Genomic DNA, 21,548 nt, shown 5'->3' with positions numbered 1-21,548 from the left:
ACACCATCACTTCATTAATCCTGTTTTCACCATCACTTCATTAATCCTGTTTTCACCATCACTTCATTAATCCTGTTTTCACCATCACTTCATTAATCCTGTTTTCACCATCACTTCATTAATCCTGTTTCACCATCACTTCATTAATCCTGTTTCACTATCACTTCATTAATCCTGTTTTCACCATCACTTCATTAATCCTGTTTCACTATCACTTCATTAATCCTGTTTTCACTATCACTTCATTAATCCTGTTTTCACCATCACTTCATTAATCCTGTTTTCACCATCACTTCATTAATCCTGTTTTCACCATCACTTCATTAATCATGTTTTCACCATCACTTCATTAATCCTGTTTTCACCATCACTCCATTAATCCTGTTTCACCATCACTTCATTAATCCTGTTTTCACCATCACTTCATTAATCCTGTTTCACCATCACTTCATTAATCCTGTTTCACTATCACTTCATTAATCCTGTTTCACCATCACTTCATTAATCCTGTTTCAGTATCACTTCATTAATCCTGTTTCACTATCACTTCATTAATCCTGTTTTCACCATCACTTCATTAATCCTGTTTCACCATCACTTCATTAATCATGTTTTCACCATCACTTCATTAATCCTGTTTTCACCATCACTTCATTAATCCTGTTTTCACCATCACTTCATTAATCCTGTTTTCACCATCACTTCATTAATCCTGTTTTCACCATCACTTCATTAATCCTGTTTTCACCATCACTTCATTAATCATGTTTTCACCATCACTTCATTAATCCTGTTTTCACCATCACTTCATTAATCCTGTTTTCACCATCACTTCATTAATCATGTTTTCAATATCACTTCATTAATCCTGTTTCACTATCACTTCATTAATCCTGTTTCACCATCACTTCATTAATCCTGTTTCAGTATCACTTCATTAATCCTGTTTCACTATCACTTCATTAATCCTGTTTTCACCATCACTTCATTAATCCTGTTTCACCATCACTTCATTAATCATGTTTTCACCATCACTTCATTAATCCTGTTTTCACCATCACTTCATTAATCCTGTTTTCACCATCACTTCATTAATCCTGTTTTCACCATCACTTCATTAATCCTGTTTTCACCATCACTTCATTAATCCTGTTTTCACCATCACTTCATTAATCATGTTTTCACCATCACTTCATGAATCCTGTTTTCACCATCACTTCATTAATCCTGTTTCACTATCACTTCATTAATCCTGTTTCACCATCACTTCATTAATCCTGTTTTCAATATCACTTCATTAATCCTGTTTCACCATCACTTCATTAATCCTGTTTTCAATATCACTTCATTAATCCTGTTTCACTATCACTTCATTAATCCTGTTTCACCATCACTTCATTAATCCTGTTTCACCATCACTTCATTAATCCTGTTTCACCATCACTTCATTAATCCTGTTTTCACCATCACTTCATTAATCCTGTTTTCACCATCACTTCATTAATCCTGTTTTCACCATCACTTCATTAATCCTGTTTCACTATCACTTCATTAATCCTGTTTCACCATCACTTCATTAATCCTGTTTTCACCATCACTTCATTAATCCTGTTTCACTATCACTTCATTAATCCTGTTTCACCATCACTTCATTTATCCTGTTTTCAATATCACTTCATTAATCCTGTTTTCACCATCACTTCATTTATCCTGTTTTCACCATCACTTCATTAATCCTGTTTTCACCATCACTTCATTAATCATGTTTTCACCATCACTTCATTAATCCTGTTTTCACCATCACTTCATTAATCCTGTTTTCACCATCACTTCATTAATCCTGTTTTCACCATCACTTCATTAATCCTGTTTTCACCATCACTTCATTAATCCTGTTTTCACCATCACTTCATTAATCCTGTTTTCACCATCACTTCATTAATCCTGTTTTCACCATCACTTCATTAATCCTGTTTTCACCATCACTTCATTAATCCTGTTTCACCATCACTTCATTAATCATGTTTTCACCATCACTTCATTAATCCTGTTTTCACCATCACTTCATTAATCCTGTTTTCACCATCACTTCATGAATCCTGTTTTCACCATCACTTCATGAATCCTGTTTTCACCATCACTTCATGAATCCTGTTTTCACCATCACTTCATTAATCCTGTTTTCACCATCACTTCATTAATCCTGTTTTCACCATCACTTCATTAATCCTGTTTTCACCATCACTTCATTAATCCTGTTTTCACCATCACTTCATTAATCCTGTTTTCACCATCACTTCATTAATCATGTTTTCACCATCACTTCATTAATCCTGTTTTCACCATCACTTCATTAATCCTGTTTTCACCATCACTTCATTAATCCTGTTTTCACCATCACTTCATTAATCATGTTTTCACCATCACTTCATTAATCATGTTTTCACCATCACTTCATTAATCATGTTTTCACCATCACTTCATGAATCCTGTTTTCACCATCACTTCATTAATCCTGTTTTCACCATCACTTCATTAATCCTGTTTCACTATCACTTCATTAATCCTGTTTCACCATCACTTCATTAATCCTGTTTTCAATATCACTTCATTAATCCTGTTTTCACTATCACTTCATTAATCCTGTTTCACCATCACTTCATTAATCCTGTTTTCAATATCACTTCATTAATCCTGTTTTCAATATCACTTCATTAATCCTGTTTTCACTATCACTTCATTAATCCTGTTTCACCATCACTTCATTAATCCTGTTTTCACCATCACTTCATTAATCCTGTTTCACTATCACTTCATTAATCCTGTTTCACCATCACTTCATTAATCCTGTTTTCAATATCACTTCATTAATCCTGTTTTCACCATCACTTCATTTATCCTGTTTTCACCATCACTTCATTAATCATGTTTTCAATATCACTTCATTAATCCTGTTTTCACCATCACTTCATTAATCATGTTTTCACCATCACTTCATTAATCCTGTTTTCAATATCACTTCATTAATCCCGTTTTCAATATCACTTCATTAATCCTGTTTTCACCATCACTTCATTAATCATGTTTTCACCATCACTTCATTAATCCTGTTTTCACCATCACTTCATTAATCCTGTTTTCACCATCACTTCATTAATCCTGTTTTCACCATCACTTCATTAATCCTGTTTCACTATCACTTCATTAATCCTGTTTCACTATCACTTCATTAATCCTGTTTTCACCATCACTTCATTAATCCTGTTTTCAATATCACTTCATTAATCCTGTTTTCACCATCACTTCATTAATCCTGTTTTCACCATCACTTCATTAATCCTGTTTTCACCATCACTTCATTAATCATGTTTTCAATATCACTTCATTAATCCTGTTTTCACCATCACTTCATTAATCATGTTTTCACCATCACTTCATTTATCCTGTTTCACTATCACTTCATTAATCCTGTTTTCAATATCACTTCATTAATCCTGTTTTCACCATCACTTCATTAATCCTGTTTTCACCATCACTTCATTAATCCTGTTTTCACCATCACTTCATTAATCATGTTTTCACCATCACTTCATTAATCCTGTTTTCACCATCACTTCATGAATCCTGTTTTCATCATCACTTCATTAATCCTGTTTTCACCATCACTTCATTAATCCTGTTTTCACCATCACTTCATTAATCCTGTTTTCACCATCACTTCATTAATCATGTTTTCACCATCACTTCATTAATCCTGTTTTCACCATCACTTCATTAATCATGTTTTCACCATCACTTCATTAATCCTGTTTTCACCATCACTTCATTAATCCTGTTTTCACCATCACTTCATTAATCATGTTTTCACCATCACTTCATTAATCATGTTTTCAATATCACTTCATTAATCATGTTTTCACCATCACTTAATTAATCCTGTTTTCACCATCACTTCATTAATCCTGTTTTCACAATCACTTCATTAATCATGTTTTCAATATCACTTAATTAATCCTGTTTTCACCATCACTTCATTAATCCTGTTTTCACAATCACTTCATTAATCCTGTTTTCAATATGTTTGAATGAATCTTTATTTCAAACATGATCAGTTTGAAAGCTCTGCGTTGCTAATAAACATTTAAAATAATTTTTATAAACTGGTCAACACGGCTCAAAATGCAGATCACAGTACAGGCACCCAAAGCCGGAAATAAAACAATTTTGAGCCGTGTTGACCAGTTTATACAAATGATTTTAAATGTTTATTAGCAACAGCAAGCTTTCAAGCCTTAGCGTTTGTCTGTCCGAAACCCTTGTGCAACTGTGAGTACCTTTGAAATTTCTTTGCGACACTTGTACGACAAACGCTTTGATAGAGAAAAGCGAGACAGACTTAATTGTAGGATTTTTCAATGGTCGTATAAGGCAGTGGTTCCCAAAGTGGGGGAGGCGCCGCGGGGGGGGTCACCAGATGATTTAAAAAAAGAAAGATTTTATTTTTTTTTGTATGCAGTCAGGCCACTGAACTTAGAAGCAGGCCAGGCCAGTGTTTCTAGTTGCAGCAGCGCAATAGTTAGATAACCTAGGTGGGGAACAACCAGGAGATCACTGCAACTCACACAAGTTGGAGAACTATCTCTCTCTCTCTTGCTCTCACACACACACAAAGGGAGCCGCATGTGATTGGTGGAGGCGGGACCCTTACAAAAAACTGTTGTTGCTAATCATTGACACATGCTAGCCTGTAATAATTCCCCCCAGAAAAATCTACTTTGCATTTGATATATTGCAAACAGGGGGCGAAATTAAAGACCGCCGCCCGCCAGGGGCGCTCAGTTTTTACCTTTGGCGCTTGCCACTGGGGGGTCTGCCCGCCGTGTGGCGTGTAGACGTGTAGTTCATAACGATACTCTTATTTTGAAAATCTGTGCGGGTCTCATTTCCGCTCCAAGCGCAGCTCCAGTCATAATATCGATGGCTCCGGCAGTTAGCAGCATTCGGTTCGTATGATATTCTTATTTTGAAAAAAAACGTGGCAACGAGTCATATCCGCCCAGCCGGGCCAGCCCTGCAGCGGGATACTATTGGCTTCTGCTCGTCAACACAGAGGCAGTCTGCTCTAGTCTAGACCGGACCTCCATGAGCTACCGTTACTGTTTAAACAATGACCCAGTCAGCTATTCACTTAGTTTAATACATGACGAGGCATTGTCTAACGGTATCTAGCTGGCTAGCTACTGATATCAACAAATGCTCCAGCAATAGTCGACTCGAGTGCATAATACCTCCGTTCCCTCGTTAGCTAGCTCACGTTAGCTAGCTCACGTTAGCTAGCTCACGTTAGATCTATATGTCCCAGTAAACTAAATTGTCTTAACGTTACCTAGCGGGCTAGCAGTAGCTACAGATAGCTCCTGATATCAATGTCTTATAACATTGATTCAATGCATATTGTAGCTAGGGATGGGAATCGAAAACCGGTTCCCGTTGGGAACCGGTTCCTAATTGGCCGATGCCTGGAACCGTGTGGCTCCTGTGACTTTCGATTCCCTTATCGCTGCCTACAGTTACGTTACGTTAGCATGTAGCCATGGCAGACTCCATTTGATTCCTTAAGGGCTCGAAATTGCCTGGGTTTTGGTATTATGCTCCCGAAATGCTCCCGCTGTTTGGCTACTTCTATGTGCAGTGAAAACTACTTGAATGCTTTAGAACGGTCATTGATTTAGTTTAGGGTGAGCTAAAATTAGCCGCGGAGCTATCGCTAGCTAACGTGAGCTAACGCTATTTAATCAAGCTCACAAAGAGAGATAAACAGCTGACAGCGGATAGTACAGGTACAAATACAATAAAACAGCGGGTGGGGACTGTTGTGTAAACCTTGTACTCTTTAGTTCACATATAATAAGAGCCGGATTGTTTGTTTACTAAGTCTCTACTAGTCTACTCTGAGTCCGTCAGACAGGAAGTACCATGGTGCAACATACAAATGTGTCCGTGTAGCAACACAAGCCAATACTTTAAAGGACAGGGGCCCGGGGAGGGAGCTCTCTCTCTCTCTCTCTGTGTGTGTGTGTGTGTGTGTGTGTGTGTGTGTGTGTGTGTGTGTGTGTGTGAGAGAGTGTGTGAGTGAGAGACAGAAGTCAGAGGAATAACAACCTGTTATTCAATAGATTAAATTCGTTTAAGAATAAAAAAATAAATACATTTTAAGAGAATCTCAAATACATTATTTTATTTAAGTGTAGGCTATAGTTAATGTTTTATTTTTTACAGTGTTTGTATTTTTCTGACATGGGGGCTCAACAATAAATGACAATCAGAAATGTCAAGTTGCATGTTGTTATTCTAACCAGCTTAGACCCCGACGCTCTGCATCTTCTGGCCGCCTCAGACCTACTCCTATCCGAGCTCCGGGAGGGTCATCAAAGAGAAGTCGCCTATTCTCAGTCCTTGCCCCACAATGGTGGAATGAACTACCCACCCCAGTTAGGACAGCCGAATCACGTCCAATCTTTCGCCGTCGACTAAAGACGCACTTCTTAAACCATTATCTGAATAAAAAAAAAATATATCTAACCCTAACTAACCGTACTGTCATGCACTTGTCCTAATAAACTAACCTACACTGTAGCACTCAACACTTTGATGAACATTGTTGCTCAGCTGATAGAGTTGTGCCCTTCCTGATGGCTTGTCGTACAGAACTTGTAAGTCGCTTTGGATAAAAGCGTCAGCTAAATGACTAAATGTAGTTCTGTTGCATTTCCAATTTATTTATTTAAATTATAAATTGATCAGGTATCGATAAGGGAATCGATAAAGAATCGAATCGATAAGCAGAATCGATAATGGAATCGTATCGATAAAATCCTATCAATTCCCATCCCTAATTGTAGCTGAGGGCTTTATGAATGTGATTTATTTGACCAAAGAACCCTAACATTATACCAATAGGGTCCAGCTGCAGCGCCGGAGAATCCTTGCATGCTGAATGTAGAGTATTAGTATAGGGTCCCGCTGCAGCACAGGAGAATCCTTTTTGGAGCTGGAGGCTACTAGAGTACACACAGACAGTGGAGCTGTTTGCAGATAGCAAGCATTTTGACTTATTGCGTGGTGGCGATGTCTCGCAGATAATACAACTACAGTACAAGTATGATTATATATTTTATTTAAAAAAAAAGTTTATATAAAATATATATACCGGTATATATATTTTTTTTAATCAAAAAAAATTTGGCAGGTAAGAAATATGCTTGGCGGGTAGATTCTTCCCATCTACCCGCCACTGGCCGGTGAGTCAAAAAGTTAATTTCGCTCCCTGATTGCAAATATATTCCATCACAAACACTTGCATTTAAAGGGTACAAATGAATAAATTCCTGCACCAGAATGCAGGAAATGAAGTCTTTGTAACAAAATAAATCCTGGTGGGGGACCCCCTGCTTAAATAGTGGCCTGACTGGGGCTATATTTTGCACTATATTTCCTGGCCTGAATGATTTCCCCAGTCCGGCCCTGGTTAAAAGCCTCCAATGCTTATTAGTATGTGTGCGTTTGAACGTTTGCATGTTTCAACCATACATTTCCATTTATAAAAAATTTAAATAAAAAAAGGAAATACATTTTTACCTCCTATAATAGTGGGGGTCGCGGCTCTCTGACACCGTTATTTGGGGGTCGCGGCCTGCGAAGTTTGGGAACCCCTGGTATAAGGGACAGTGTATTCACTCGTCCAACCATGTTGGTGTGCCTCACATTCCCGAAAGGGGCTACAACAAAAGATAAGCAAATGAATAGGGCAGATGATTTACAGGTTATTTTGTAGATACAGTCCTGAACTTTGCTAGCTGGCTTTTACTAGCTGGAGTGATCAAGTAGAGACACCAGCACGTTGCCTCTTCACAGGGAACACGCCTTCACTTTTATTCAATAACGCTTTTCACAAAGGTCACTGAGGTCACGTCCTACACAGCAGGCTCTGGGAGCAGACGTATCCACACGTACCATTCTAACACTCTGGTGTAACTGTTCCAGGCTGGAAGCCATACACCGTTTACAATTAGGCTCCATTGAATCCATTGAATTTAAATCACACCAAGCTATTGAGGAAAATAAAAAGGAAAACTGTGGGCTGTAAGTAAAATCATCCAACTATAATAACCTTCCAACCAATTCCCCTTTAGCTCTGCTTCACTTCTACTTGATGAAACTTGTTTCAAAGGGTCACTGAGGTCAAGTCCTACACAGCAGGCTCTGAGCTGAGGTCCTACACAGCAGGGGGAGCTAATATTTAAAGACAAGTTGTTCTGTGCAGGTCAATACAGACACTGAACATTTGCTGTATTTCAACTGAACAGGTAGTTAACCATCTGTTGACACTGTCATCTCTCTCCTCCCCCCCCTCCCTCCCTCTCCATCCCCCTCCCCCAGACTCACGCTGTTGCAGTAGAAGGTGTAGAAGACTCCGGGGACGTAGCAGCCCAGGATGCCGATGGAGATGCCAGCGTAGTCCAGAGCCATCCATCGCCGGCTGGTCTTCTCCGAGCGGTGGCAGCAGAACAGGTGGTAGCCCACTGAACACAGCATGCACAGCTGGGGAGACAACAACATGTTTACTGAACACAGCATGCACAGCTGGGGAGACAACAACATGTTTACTGAACACAGCATGCACAGCTGGGGAGACAACAACATGTTTACTGAACACAGCATGCACAGCTGGGGAGACAACAACATGTTTACTGAACACAGCATGCACAGCTGGGGAGACAACAACATGTTTACTGAACACAGCATGCACAGCTGGGGAGACAGCAACATGTTTACTGAACACAGCATGCACAGCTGGGGAGACAACAACATGTTTACTGAACACAGCATGCACAGCTGGGGAGACAACAACATGTTTACTGAACACAGCTGGAGACATGTTTACTGAACACAGCTGGAGACATGTTTACTGAACACAGCTGGAGACATGTTTACTGAGACACAGACCGCATGTTTACTGAACACTAGGGGTGTAAAGGTACACATATCCGTACCAAACCGTTTCAGTGTGTATGTTACGGTATGTTATGTGTACCTGTTCAGTGTGTATGTTACGGTATGTTATGTGTACCTGTTCAGTGTGTATGTTACGGTATGTTATGTGTACCTGTTCAGTGTGTATGTTACGGTATGTTATGTGTACCTGTTCAGTGTGTATGTTACGGTATGTTATGTGTACCTGTTCAGTGTGTATGTTACGGGGGCAGTTTTTTTCACAAGCTAATATTATAATAATTATATATATTTTTTTTACAAGTCGATTATTAATTTCAATATAGAATATTTGTTGACAGCCCTACAAGTACAATTAGTTACTGCACACTACATCACCCCTGAGTGGAACATGGAAAGCCAAACTTTCCCCCACTGTACCGAAAACCCGTACCGAACCTTGACGTCAAAACCGAGGTACATACCGTACCGTGGTTTTTGTGTACCGTTACACCCCTAGTGTTGTGTGTTGTCCTGTACCCTGTGTGTTGTCATGTTGTCCTGTACCCTGTGTGTTGTCATGTTGTCCTGTACCCTGTGTGTTGTCATGTTGTCCTGTACCCTGTGTGTTGTCATGTTGTCCTGTGTGTTGTCCTGTTGTCCTGTACCCTGTGTGTTGTCCTGTGTGTTGTCATGTGTGTTGTCATGTTGTCCTGTACCCTGTGTGTTGTCCTGTGTGTTGTTATGTTGTCCTGTACCCTGTGTGTTGTCATGTTGTCCTGTACCCTGTGTGTTGTCATGTTGTCCTGTACCCTGTGTGTTGTCATGTTGTCCTGTACCCTGTGTGTTGTCATGTTGTCCTGTACCCTGTGTGTTGTCATGTTGTCCTGTACCCTGTGTGTTGTCCTGTGTGTTGTCCTGTGTGTTGTCATGTTGTCCTGTACCCTGTGTGTTGTCATGTTGTCCTGTACCCTGTGTGTTGTCCTGTGTGTTGTCCTGTGTGTTGTCATGTTGTCCTGTACCCTGTGTGTTGTCCTGTGTGTTGTCCTGTGTGTTGTCCTGTGTGTTGTCCTGTGTGTTGTCCTGTGTGTTGTCCTGTACCCTGTGTGTTGTCCTGTGTGTTGTCCTGTGTGTTGTCCTGTGTGTTGTCCTGTACCCTGTGTGTTGTCCTGTGTGTTGTCCTGTGTGTTGTCCTGTGTGTTGTCCTGTACCCTGTGTTGTCCTGTGTGTTGTCCTGTGTGTTGTCCTGTGTGTTGTCCTGTGTGTTGTCCTGTGTGTTGTCCTGTACCCTGTGTTGTCCTGTGTGTTGTCCTGTGTGTTGTCCTGTGTGTTGTCCTGTGTGTTGTCCTGTACCCTGTGTGTTGTCCTGTGTGTTGTCCTGTGTGTTGTCCTGTGTGTTGTCCTGTACCCTGTGTTGTCCTGTGTGTTGTCCTGTGTGTTGTCCTGTGTGTTGTCCTGTGTGTTGTCCTGTACCCTGTGTTGTCCTGTGTGTTGTCATGTTGTCCTGGTGTACCTGTACATCCCTACATTGGTGAAGGATAACACTAATCCACTCAGCAGTAATTGAATAGCTTGGCCTTTGCTAAATTAAAATCTTAAACCAAAGTATCAGCTCACATCATTATATGAATACATTATTCGAATAAATAAACATGTTAAAAGTGTGTGTGTGCATGCGTGTGTGTGTTTTAGTGTTCAATATTAAACTATTGTGTAACTGTACTTCAATAAATAACTTGTTTGCTATTCTATTTCAATTATGTCTTTAAGTTGCAGGATATGACAACAAACGTTCCCCAGTTCAGAGTCAGACTCAACAGCATCCTGTTTGAAAGTCCTGACAATAATCTATTTGACCGAGCGATGCAGTTCAGAACTTCAGATGCAGTTCAGAACTTCAGATGCAGTTCAGAACTTCAGATGCAGTTCAGAACTTCAGATGCAGTTCAGAACTTCAGATGCAGTTCAGACTAGGGATGCACCGATCCGACTTTTTCAGCCCCGATACCGATACCTGGGTTTGGGTATCGGCCGATACCGATCCGATACCCATTGTTAAAAAAATATCCCAAAAAAGTAAAAAAAAATATCTATTAAAATATATTTTGTTTTTAAGAATTGTAAAGGATCACAAGTGTGTTTTTGAAAGACAGAAAATAAACTTCATTCATTCAATTAATAAACTGTATGCCTCACTGTCACTCTGTGGAAGAGACTGGGATCATTCTTTTGTGCAAGGCAACATCAACGATTTTTTTTTTTTTTTACAGATACCCGATCCAGCTATTTTAGTGATATCGGCGGCCGATACCGATACCAATATGGGATCGATGCATCCCTAGTTCAGACGCAGCTCAGACGCAGCGTGTTGGGCTTCCTGGACGGCTGGACCCACCTGGAAACAGAAGAGTTCTATGGAGTAGATGACGTAATCCTCCCTGGAGGCCCCGGTGGTGGGCAGCACGGCGGCCATGTTGTACACGCCCACCCAGAAGAACAGCAGGAAGCCCAGCAGGTGGCTCCAGATACTCACCGTCTCATTGGACAAGATGAAGAGGCTGGAGACCAACGGGAGAAGACAAGACATTGTAGCTGGACTAGTGGCACTGTTACCAGACACTAGGGGGCACTGTTACCAGACACTAGGGGGCGCTGTTACCAGACACTAGGGGGCGCTGTTACCAGACACTAGGGGGCACTGTTACCAGACACTAGGGGGTGCTGTTACCAGACACTAGGGGGCGCTGTTACCAGACACTAGGGGGCACTGTTACCAGACACTAGGGGGCGCCGTTACCAGACACTAGGGGGCACTGTTACCAGACACTAGGGGGCACTGTTACCAGACACTAGGGGTTAGTGGTAGGGGAAAATATCATTACAGTATAGTATTGCGATACTGTATCGATACAAGGACGCCAAGTATCGATATTTAATTATGCAAAGAAATCATAAAAAAAAATATTAAGTAAGTTGCATTGTTCATTTCAATACCTGTAATAGTACAGTAGTCCACACACACACACACATTCAGTTAAGTTGGAATATGACTGTAATACAAACAGTTCAGTTTGTCAGGTACATGCAACACAGATTACAGTGTTTACATCCGTCTGCTTGAGAAAATACCATGTTCTGCAATCAAAATTATTGATGTGAGATGAACAGACTGAAAACTTTATTTGATTAGATAAAAAGAAAATTGACAGTTTTACTTTGCAGTTGAAAAAAGGTAATACATCGCAATATATCGCAATATTAATATCGCAATACTATATTTTGTATATGTAACGGTATGTCTACAGTACAGTCTGGACTAATAGCACTGTTACCAGACACTAGAGGTGTAACAGTATGTCTGGGGTACACTGGACTAATAGTCCTAACTAAAAGTTTGTTACAATCATTTTCATATAACGCTACTTGGGACAGCTCTGCTGTAAACACTGGTGTAGCTGGCTCTGCTCTAATCACTCTAACCCCGTGCTCGGTTGCTAACTTGCTATTGTTTGCGACAGTCTGCCGTGAACATGGGAAATAATTGCGACAGCTCTGCTGTAAACACTGGGAATAACCTCGGTTGCTATGCCCACACGCACCCACTGCAACCGGGATGTGCGCAAAACTTCACCCTGGACTCCGGTTTTCAAAGACCGCGGTTGCAGTGTAGCAAAACCCCGGTTGTGTGTGCCCGAACAGTGCAACTGTGCACATACAATCATGGTTACATTAAATCCAGCGCTCGTGTGGACTGGGCCTTAGTTAGCACTGGAAACTAACGTTAGTTTAGGTTTTTACGGCGATGTGGGCATACACAAATGGCGAGGACGAGGATGCAAAGCATGTTAGCCTCATTGGACCCGCAGGGACTTATTTCGGGTCGCAAAATGTGACCAAATAGGCGCACTGGGAGCCCTCAGCCCTGCTGTGTTGTTGTTTTCTGTTGGTATGTTTTCACATCTCGCTCGAATCCAGCTGCTGGAGCTGCGCTTTTGCGTAAATGAGACTTGCCACGCGATTTTCAAAATAATAGAATCGATCCTATTGGATCATTGATAATTAGATCGATATATCGATCTGGATCGATGTATCGTCCCACCCCTATAGGCTTGCAGGAGCTCGGTAGGCTTGCGGGAGCCCGGTAGGCTTGCGGGAGCCCGGTAGGTAGGCCAAGCGAAGCCTTCGCAATCACTTTGACGTCAGAGTATAAATTGCACATTACAAATGGCTAAAGCTCACCTTTTGATGCACAGTCTGGAGGGCAGGTAGGCCCTGTATCCATCTGTGATGTAGGGGTTGTCCCTCAGGAACACAGGGATCTGTTCGTACGTGTAGAGCCGGATCCCCCTGGGCACCAGGACAGGCCAGTACTGATAACTGCCCAGCTCGATGTAGTGAGACGTCTGGGAGCTCTTCAGCACCTTCTGAGGCATGGCCGCGGAGACCCCCTGGGCTGAGCTGGGGTCCCCCTGGTCTGAGCTGGAGTCCCCCTGGGCTGAGCTGGAGTCCCCCTGGGCTGAGCTGGAGTCCCCCTGGGCTGAGCTGGAGTCCCCCTGGTCTGAGCTGGAGTCCCCCTGGGCTGAGCTGGGGTCCCCCTGGTCTGAGCTGGAGTCCCCCTGGTCTGAGCTGGAGTCCCCCTGGTCTGAGCTGGAGTCCCCCTGGGCTGAGCTGGAGTCCCCCTGGGCTGAGCTGGAGTCCCCCTGGTCTGAGCTGGAGTCCCCCTGGTCTGAGCTGGAGTCCCCCTGGTCTGAGCTGGAGTCCCCCTGGGCTGAGCTGGAGTCCCCCTGGGCTGAGCTGGAGTCCCCCTGGTCTGAGCTGGAGTCCCCCTGGTCGGAGCTGCAGTCCCCCTGGTCTGAGCTGGAGCTGCCATGACAAAGTTACATTAGATTAAATTACATTGTTTTACTTACTTATATTACATTAGATTCTAAATCAGTTTAATTTAAGAAATTTTTAATACCACTTAGAGATAAATGTCATACCAATTCCACAGCCATACTAGCAGAAATAAATAAAAACACATAGTGACACTGAAATTCTCACACATTCCAGACGCACCAAGCTTTTCATATATTCACTATTATTTCATCTCCCGACAGCCGGGCTGCCCCACCAAAAGATGAATACCTGTGTAAATAAAATGTAAGACTTTTTAGGGCCTCTTTTAAGGCCTTAAATTGAGAATTATGAATTATATACTTTTTAATACCCTGCAGATACCCTATTATTTCTTTATTTGTCATTATAGTCAAGTACAGTACAACAAAAATAAGTTTGGCATCCAACCAGAGTGCAAATGTAACAGTAAAGTGCAACAGTAATATACAATGTACAGGTGCTTAAACAGGGTATAAAATATATAAATTAGTACTACTGAGTAATAGTGCTAATCAGATGTATGTACAGAGTTGTAGTATTAATATGTACAGTGATACAGGTATAAAGACACTATGGTAGTTAGGGATGCTCGATATTGGCTTTTTTACCGATACCGATATTGTCCAACTCTTAATTTCCGATACCGATATCAACCGATACCGATATATGCAGGGTTTCCCCCCCAATTTTTTTTAATAATTTCAGGTAATTAACATTACATATCTCTTGTTGTGGAATTAACACAACATTATGCATACTTTTGACAATAAATAAAATCTGAATTTGTTCTTACTTGCTTGCCTGGGTAAATAAAGGTTATAGAAATGTAAAAAGATTTTTAATTTTTTTGAAAACCGATACCGATATTTTCCGATATCACATTTTAATGCAGATATCGGCCGATAATATCGGTAGGCCGTTAATATCGGACATCCCTAATGGTAGTAAGTCATACTGGCCAGCAGCGTAACTAGTAAGAGTAGGTAAGAGATATGTACAGATATAGATATGGTTGTCATCATACCTCAATGACCGCTCCTACCAAGTGTCATGGAGAGGGACCCTGTCGGCCACCCGCCCCCTGCGGACGGGTGTCCCCCAGGGCTCGGTTTTAGGACCCCTTCTCTTCTCCCTCTACACTAAATCACTGGGTAACATCATCACGTCCCATGGCTTCTCCTACCACTGTTATGCCGACGATACTCAACTCTTCCTCTCCTTCCCTCCCTCAGATATCCACGTCTCTGAGCGGATCTCGGCCTGTCTGTCCGACATCTCCGCCTGGATGACGACCAACCACCTCAAACTGAACCTAAGCAAAACAGAATTGCTCCACCTGCCGGCCAAATCCTCCCCCCTGACCGACCTTTCCATCACAGTCGAGAATGCAGCTGTGACCGCGTCCCCGACCGCCAAGAACCTTGGCGTTGTCCTCGACGACCAGTTGAACTTCTCTGCTCACATCGCAGCGACAACCAGAACCTGCCGATTCCTCCTGAGCAACGTCAGAAGGATCCGCCCCTTCCTGACAAAAGAATCCACCCAACTCCTCGTCCAATCAACAGTCATCTCCCGCCTCGACTACTGCAACGCACTGCTCGCTGGCCTCCCGGCCACTGCCACTAAGCCTCTTCAACTCATTCAGAACGCAGCGGCCCGCCTGATCTCAAACCTACCGAAGTCGGCCCATGTCACCCCACTTCTTAGGGACCTGCACTGGCTCCCCATTGCTGCACGAATCCGCTTCAAGGCCCTCGACCTAGCATACCGTGCGTCAAAGGGAACTGCTCCCGCCTACCTCCGGTCAATGGTCTCTAACTACACACCCTCAAGACCCCTACGCTCTGCTTCTTCTGGCCGCCTCAGACCTACTCCTATCCAAGCTCCGGGAGGGTCATCAAAGAGAAGTCGCCTATTCTCAGTCCTTGCCCCACAATGGTGGAATGAACTACCCACCCCAGTTAGGACAGCCGAAACACGTCCAATCTTTCGCCGTCGACTAAAGACGCACTTCTTCAACCATTATCTGAATAATAAAAAAAAAAAAAAAAAAATTATCTAACCCTAACTAACCATACTGTCATGCACTTGTCCTAATAAACTAACCTACACTGTAGCACTCAACACTTTGACGAACATTGTTACTCAGCTGATAGAGTTGTGCCCTTCCTGATGGCTTGTCGTACAGAACTTGTAAGTCGCTTTGGATAAAAGCGTCAGCTAAATGACTAAATGTAAATGTAAATATAGTATTAGGGCTATATGTAAGGGCCATATGAGTGTTTTTGTTATAGATTATTATTATTATTATTATTATTATTAATTATTATTATTATTATTACCAATAGAAGGATACGATTTATGGGAATGTTATGGTTTATCTGTATAGCCAATTGGATATTCTCAGTTGTATTGTGGTGATTCACGTGACAGGTGAATCAGGCACGGCGCAGCTGATGACATAAATAAGTAATGGGATTCATCTGGGTGGCGTAGCCACAGGGGAAAGCATAGTTTTCCGACGGCTCTTGGGATAGTCTTAGAAACGCTTTGAACATAGAATTGAACCACGTTTATAGGAACAATAGGATCGCTTTGATCACCTCTCCCATGTAAACTATATTTTCTAAATAAATCGGATATCTGTGGTATCTGATAACGGAAACTCAAAGTGAGGAGACTATTCTTTGGACAGAGCGCGTACTGAATCACCTCCCCGGTTGCCAGTAGAAGCGGTCCAGGAAGAGGCCACTACATTTAGTCGGAAAACTTGCTGTTGTTGAAGCGAGCCCAGGCTGGCAGGCAGAGGAACGCTTCAAGGACAAGAGGACTCGCAGGTTATTGATAGCGACCCAGGCGGAGGCACGCATCAATAAAGTGACAAGAGGACTCGCAGGTTGAATGTTGAGGCGACCCAGGCAGAGGAACGCTTCAACAGTGACAAGAGAACCAGCGTTGTTGATGCGAGCCCAGGCGGAGGCGCGCTTCAGGTGACAAGAGAACCAGAAGAAGGAAACTGGTTTTGTTTGGAGAACGCTGTGATCAAAAGGAAGGAATCGATCAACCACGGTGTTGGAAGGAAGGATTCCCGAGGACATCAATGGAACGTTCGTGAGTAACAGTTATCAATGAACTACGGACTACTACTTACGTTGCGCGCGCACACGGCGCTGTGGGATATAGAATAATTAAACAGTTGTGTTACGGATTGGCGTGTAACCATTAACTAAAATGACTTATTCTTACCCTAATGAAGAGGAGGATAATAATTATCTGCAACAATTACGAACAGCATGTAATGAGAAGCTCGCAACTTGCACCCGCAAACAACATGAGATTGAACAAAGGGTGCAATTAGAGGATGAAGAAGGTGTAAAATCGCACCTGGCATTATTTAATAATGCACTCAAAGATCTTAAGGTCGCCAATGAGGCTCTACAAAACTGGATGTTTATGATGGAAGATGGTGAAGATGTTACAGCACAATGGTATAGCCAGAAGATGGATGTATTCAATGCATTTATTAATGAGACGGATAATTGGTTGATGGAGGAAAATAAGAAAAGCCAAACCCTAGCTCCCGGCCAAATTGAGTCTGTGGTCCAAAGACGAGTTGAAAGTGCTCAGGATAAATTGGCTGAATTAAGTCTAGCTGAATTACTTTCAGCCAAAGCTGAATTAAAGGCTGAGAGGGAGAAACTTGACTTGGATACAGACATAGCTGAATCAACGGCCAAAATCAAAGTACTGGAACGTTTTGAATTAGAGGATAGATTAAAGCAGCAGGAGGCTAATTTAAAGGCTGAATTAAAGCTGCAGGAGGCTAAATTAAAGGCTGAATTAAAGGCTAAATTAAAGCTGCAGGAGGCTACATTAAAGGCTAAATTAAAGGCTGAGAAGGTCTCAGAAGGTCTACAGACATTCCAGCAGCAGCTCGTTAGCCAACAGCAACAGGAGGCCAGACCGGCTGACAAGAAACAGGTTTACCACTATGAAGACTCTGTCAACCCAAGTGACAAGCCTGCAGGGGCCAAAGAGCAGCTGAGAAGAGAGGAGAGGAGGCACTCGGAGAGAGAGCGTTAGTACAAGCGTAAACGGATTGAGGAGCAGCGACAACTTCTGCGGTTGCAGAGACAGCTTCAACAGGAGAGGGTCTACCTCGTGTCTCTGCAACAGCAACAACAACAACAGCAACAGCAACAGCAACAGCAGCAACAGCAGCAGCAACAACAGCAGCAGAACCAGATGAAGCTAGCCCAGAGCCTGGTCCTCCAGGCTCAGCAGAACCAGCAGAAGAACCAGGGCCCCGTTCCCCGTACCTGGCTAAAGTTAGCCGGATAATTTTCAGCATAGCTTGACTTAAGCCAGACCTTTCTGTTCCCCGAAGTCGGATTTTCTAAATCACCATGGTAACAGATCAGAAAGTTTGAACCTGGTCCGGAGCAGGGTTAAGTTCAGTTAGCTGGATGAACCATGGCCACGCCCTCGCAAAGAAATGCCAGCTCGCTTCCTGAAATATTTCTCACAGTCTAGATCCCATTATACCATTCTGAATTATGTTTTTGTGCTTCGTTTTCCTAGAGGGGGCTTTTGAAATGTATAATAATAGAACTAAATGCTGATAATAAATCATATTCAGCCTATAGATTTACTTTGTCCTAAATAAAATAATGCACGTCATATACGGCGCTCGGAGTCGCGATACACGCTGCATGTGCTTATTTTAATAACGGCGCATTGCAAATGTGAATCCCGCTGGGATATTTTTAATGAATGAAACGGCCGTTTGGCTCTGATTAGTTTCATATATTCTCTGCTGTAGATTTGCTTAATGGAGCGCCCGGATTGTGTTTCATTCAAGCATAAAATTGAAGTGTCTATGCGTGGATTGTGGTCTTTGTGGATTATGAATTACGAGGAATCTGAGGATTGTTGAATTGTATCATCACTCACACGTTATTGTGATATTGTAACTGGGATTAAAATGTCTGATGAGATGCGCTGTTTGACGGATTTGAGCAATTGAATGAGCCGTTGACGTCACATTAATGCATTTGAGAATAAAGAGATAAAACTTCATTCAAAAGAAGAATATTCTAAACACGGGTCTCTTGTCCATTGATGGATACACAATGAATATATCCCGTCTGGCACAGTGGTGCAACGGCTAGTGCTCACTCCTGTCAAGCGGACGACCCGAGTTCGAAACCCTGCGTTTCCAATATAATTTTTTTGGAATATAATATTAATGACTATACGCAAAAGTAGCCTAGTTTTAAGTTAAAATATTATAAATCTACATGCATTGAGGATGTCATTCTTTATATAGCTCTCAACATGCACCAAATTGAAGTATTTACATTGCAAAAAGAAAAAGAAACTAGAAGGGGGATTCGAACGCGGGTCGTCCGCGTGAGAGGCATAAAGACCATCCATCACACCACGGTGCCAGACAAATAAAACATCCACCATACATCCATCAATGGATAAGAGAGCCGTATCCTTATTCTGAAAGATTTGAACTAATTATTTTCGCTAGCAAGATCTCATTTGATTATCCATTCCATAAACCTACTGCCAGCAGGCACGTTTAAAGAAATATAATCTGATTGATTGGGGTAATGAGGGACTTAAAATTAGCCTATAGATTATGCATTTAACTTGTCGGCGATGCTATTGAGCCGTACTGCATTGTACCCATTCTGCAATCTGTTAATAAAGTTTTAAATCAATCAATCAATCAATGGCGTTAGAAAATCAGGATTTCTGCGATCGACACCTGCTGTCTATTCAGCTGAGGCGGGCGCGCGCAATTATCCTGAGTCTCAAGTCTGGTTCGAATGAACGAGACTGAATCAGCGTTCGAGGAACAGGAAAATCCCGGATTCAAACATCGGGTTAATTGAATCTGGATAATGGGACTCTTGATCGACTTAGTTGAACCAGGTACGGGGAATAGGGCCCAGGTCCAGACGGCACCAACCCCGAAGTCTGCGGTGAGCCAGGCCCAGCTGAAGAAGAAGCCAAAGGTGAAGTCCCTTGACGGCAAGCAAAGACTGAAACAGCAGCAGACAGCCGCCACCAAGCCACAGGTGGCTCCGGTTTCCACGCACCTGCAAAATAAGCTCGGGAAGGATGCAGAGCGCAAAGATGGCAGCACGGATAAACAGAAGGACAAGTACAAGGACAAGAGAAAGGAGGAGAAGGTGAAGTCCCTTGAACACACGATTAAGAAGGAAGAGAATGGCTTTGGCAGTTCTCCACGTGTGAATATAAAGTCTGAGCATGAAGAAGACCTCTACCACTCTCCTAAACACCAGAAGTCTCTGAAGAGGGAGCGAGATGATGTGACAGGAATCGACTTCAAACCTAAGAAAATCAAGACCAAAAACGACAAGAAGGTCAAGAAAAGTAAACAGGATGAAGAAGAGGACATCAAGCCCAAGAAGACTAAGAACAAGAAAGGAGTAGTGGTGGATGGAAAAGACAAGTCTGGAAGATCTCAGAGCAGAGACAATTCTGGAGGATCTAAGAGCAAAGACAAGTCTGGAAGATCTCAGAGCAGAGAAAACTCTGGAGGATCTAAGAGCAAGTTTGGAAGATCTCAGAGCAGAGACAATTCTGGAAGATCCAAGTGCAAGGAAAAGACTGGCATATCTAAGAGCACAGAGAAGGCACCTCTTCAAGAGCTAAGCAAAAAAGATGGCCATGTCTGGTACATACTCCATTACAGAGTGTATCATAAAAGAAAGAAAGAGAAGACGACATGAGTGGTGTTTGATTCGCATCATCATTCCAAGGCACCACCATGGCAAACTCTGGAGTGAGGTGGATTGTGGATTCTCAAACCCCCCCCCTTTCAGCCCACTTTGGTAGGGTAAGGGAGAGGCTGACCAGGAGTAAGCAAAGGTCTTGACTTTGAGAAAAGGAAACACAAACACAAGATTGTGAACATGATGTATTGGTGTATTGATCACACGACAATAATACCCAATTAATACAATGGAAAATGCATCATTAAGACCAAGGAATATGCATCATTAAGGCATTTAAGTTTATTATGGACTATTTTTAAGTTATGAATTAATCATCGACATGAAGATTTGTTATTTTGTAACAAGGAATGTCCAGAAGACCAGAATATGGACTTTGAATGAACATTATCATATCCATTATAGTGGACTACACAGCGCCCAGGAACCCTGGCCGCTCGGACGGATCCTGGAAGCCTTTCCAGAGGACAAAGGCTCGGTACGAAGTGCCTACTACTGGAATCAAAGAAGAGTTGCCAGCCATAATGAACACTCACCTGACCATGTTATATATTTTGTAATTGTGTAAACACAATTAGGGGCCGGTGTAAGGGCCATATGAGTGTTTTTGTTATGGATTATTATTATTATTATTATTATTACTATTATTATTATTATTATTATTATTATTACCAATAGAAGGATACGATTTATGGGAATGTTATGGTTTATCTGTATAGCCAATTGGATATTCTCAGTTGTATTGTGGTGATTCACGTGACAGGTGAATCAGGCACGGCGCAGCTGATGACATAAATAAGTAATGGGATTCAGCTGGGTGGCGTAGCCACGGGGGAAAGCAATGCATACAGTTTTCCGACCGCTCTTGGGATAGTCTTAGAAACGCTTTGAACATAGAATTGAATT

The 21,548-nt window shown here is 42.2% G+C and overlaps 1 protein-coding gene across 1 annotated transcript in view; it reads right to left on the bottom strand.

Annotated features, from left to right (window-relative positions):
* The window catches only part of paqr3a (progestin and adipoQ receptor family member IIIa), a 34,047-nt gene extending 20,201 nt beyond the window's left edge, over positions 1 to 13,846 (bottom strand). Inside the window, exons 1-3 of the mRNA XM_084322667.1 lie at positions 13,231 to 13,846; positions 11,387 to 11,549; positions 8,446 to 8,601 (exon numbers count right to left, since the gene is read on the bottom strand). Of these exons, the coding sequence (XP_084178793.1) occupies positions 8,446 to 8,601; positions 11,387 to 11,549; positions 13,231 to 13,424 (513 nt within the window). The 5' untranslated portion in view covers positions 13,425 to 13,846. The remainder of the gene's footprint in view (positions 1 to 8,445; positions 8,602 to 11,386; positions 11,550 to 13,230) is intronic.
* Between the last annotated feature and the right edge of the window lie 7,702 nt (positions 13,847 to 21,548).

This window comes from Notolepis coatsorum (assembly GCF_963971535.1).
Source record: "Notolepis coatsorum genome assembly, chromosome: 10".
NCBI classification, from domain to species: Eukaryota; Metazoa; Chordata; class Actinopteri; order Aulopiformes; family Paralepididae; genus Notolepis; species Notolepis coatsorum.
Note: the sequence above shows the minus strand (reverse complement) of the source record. Positions and strands in the feature narration are given on the sequence as shown.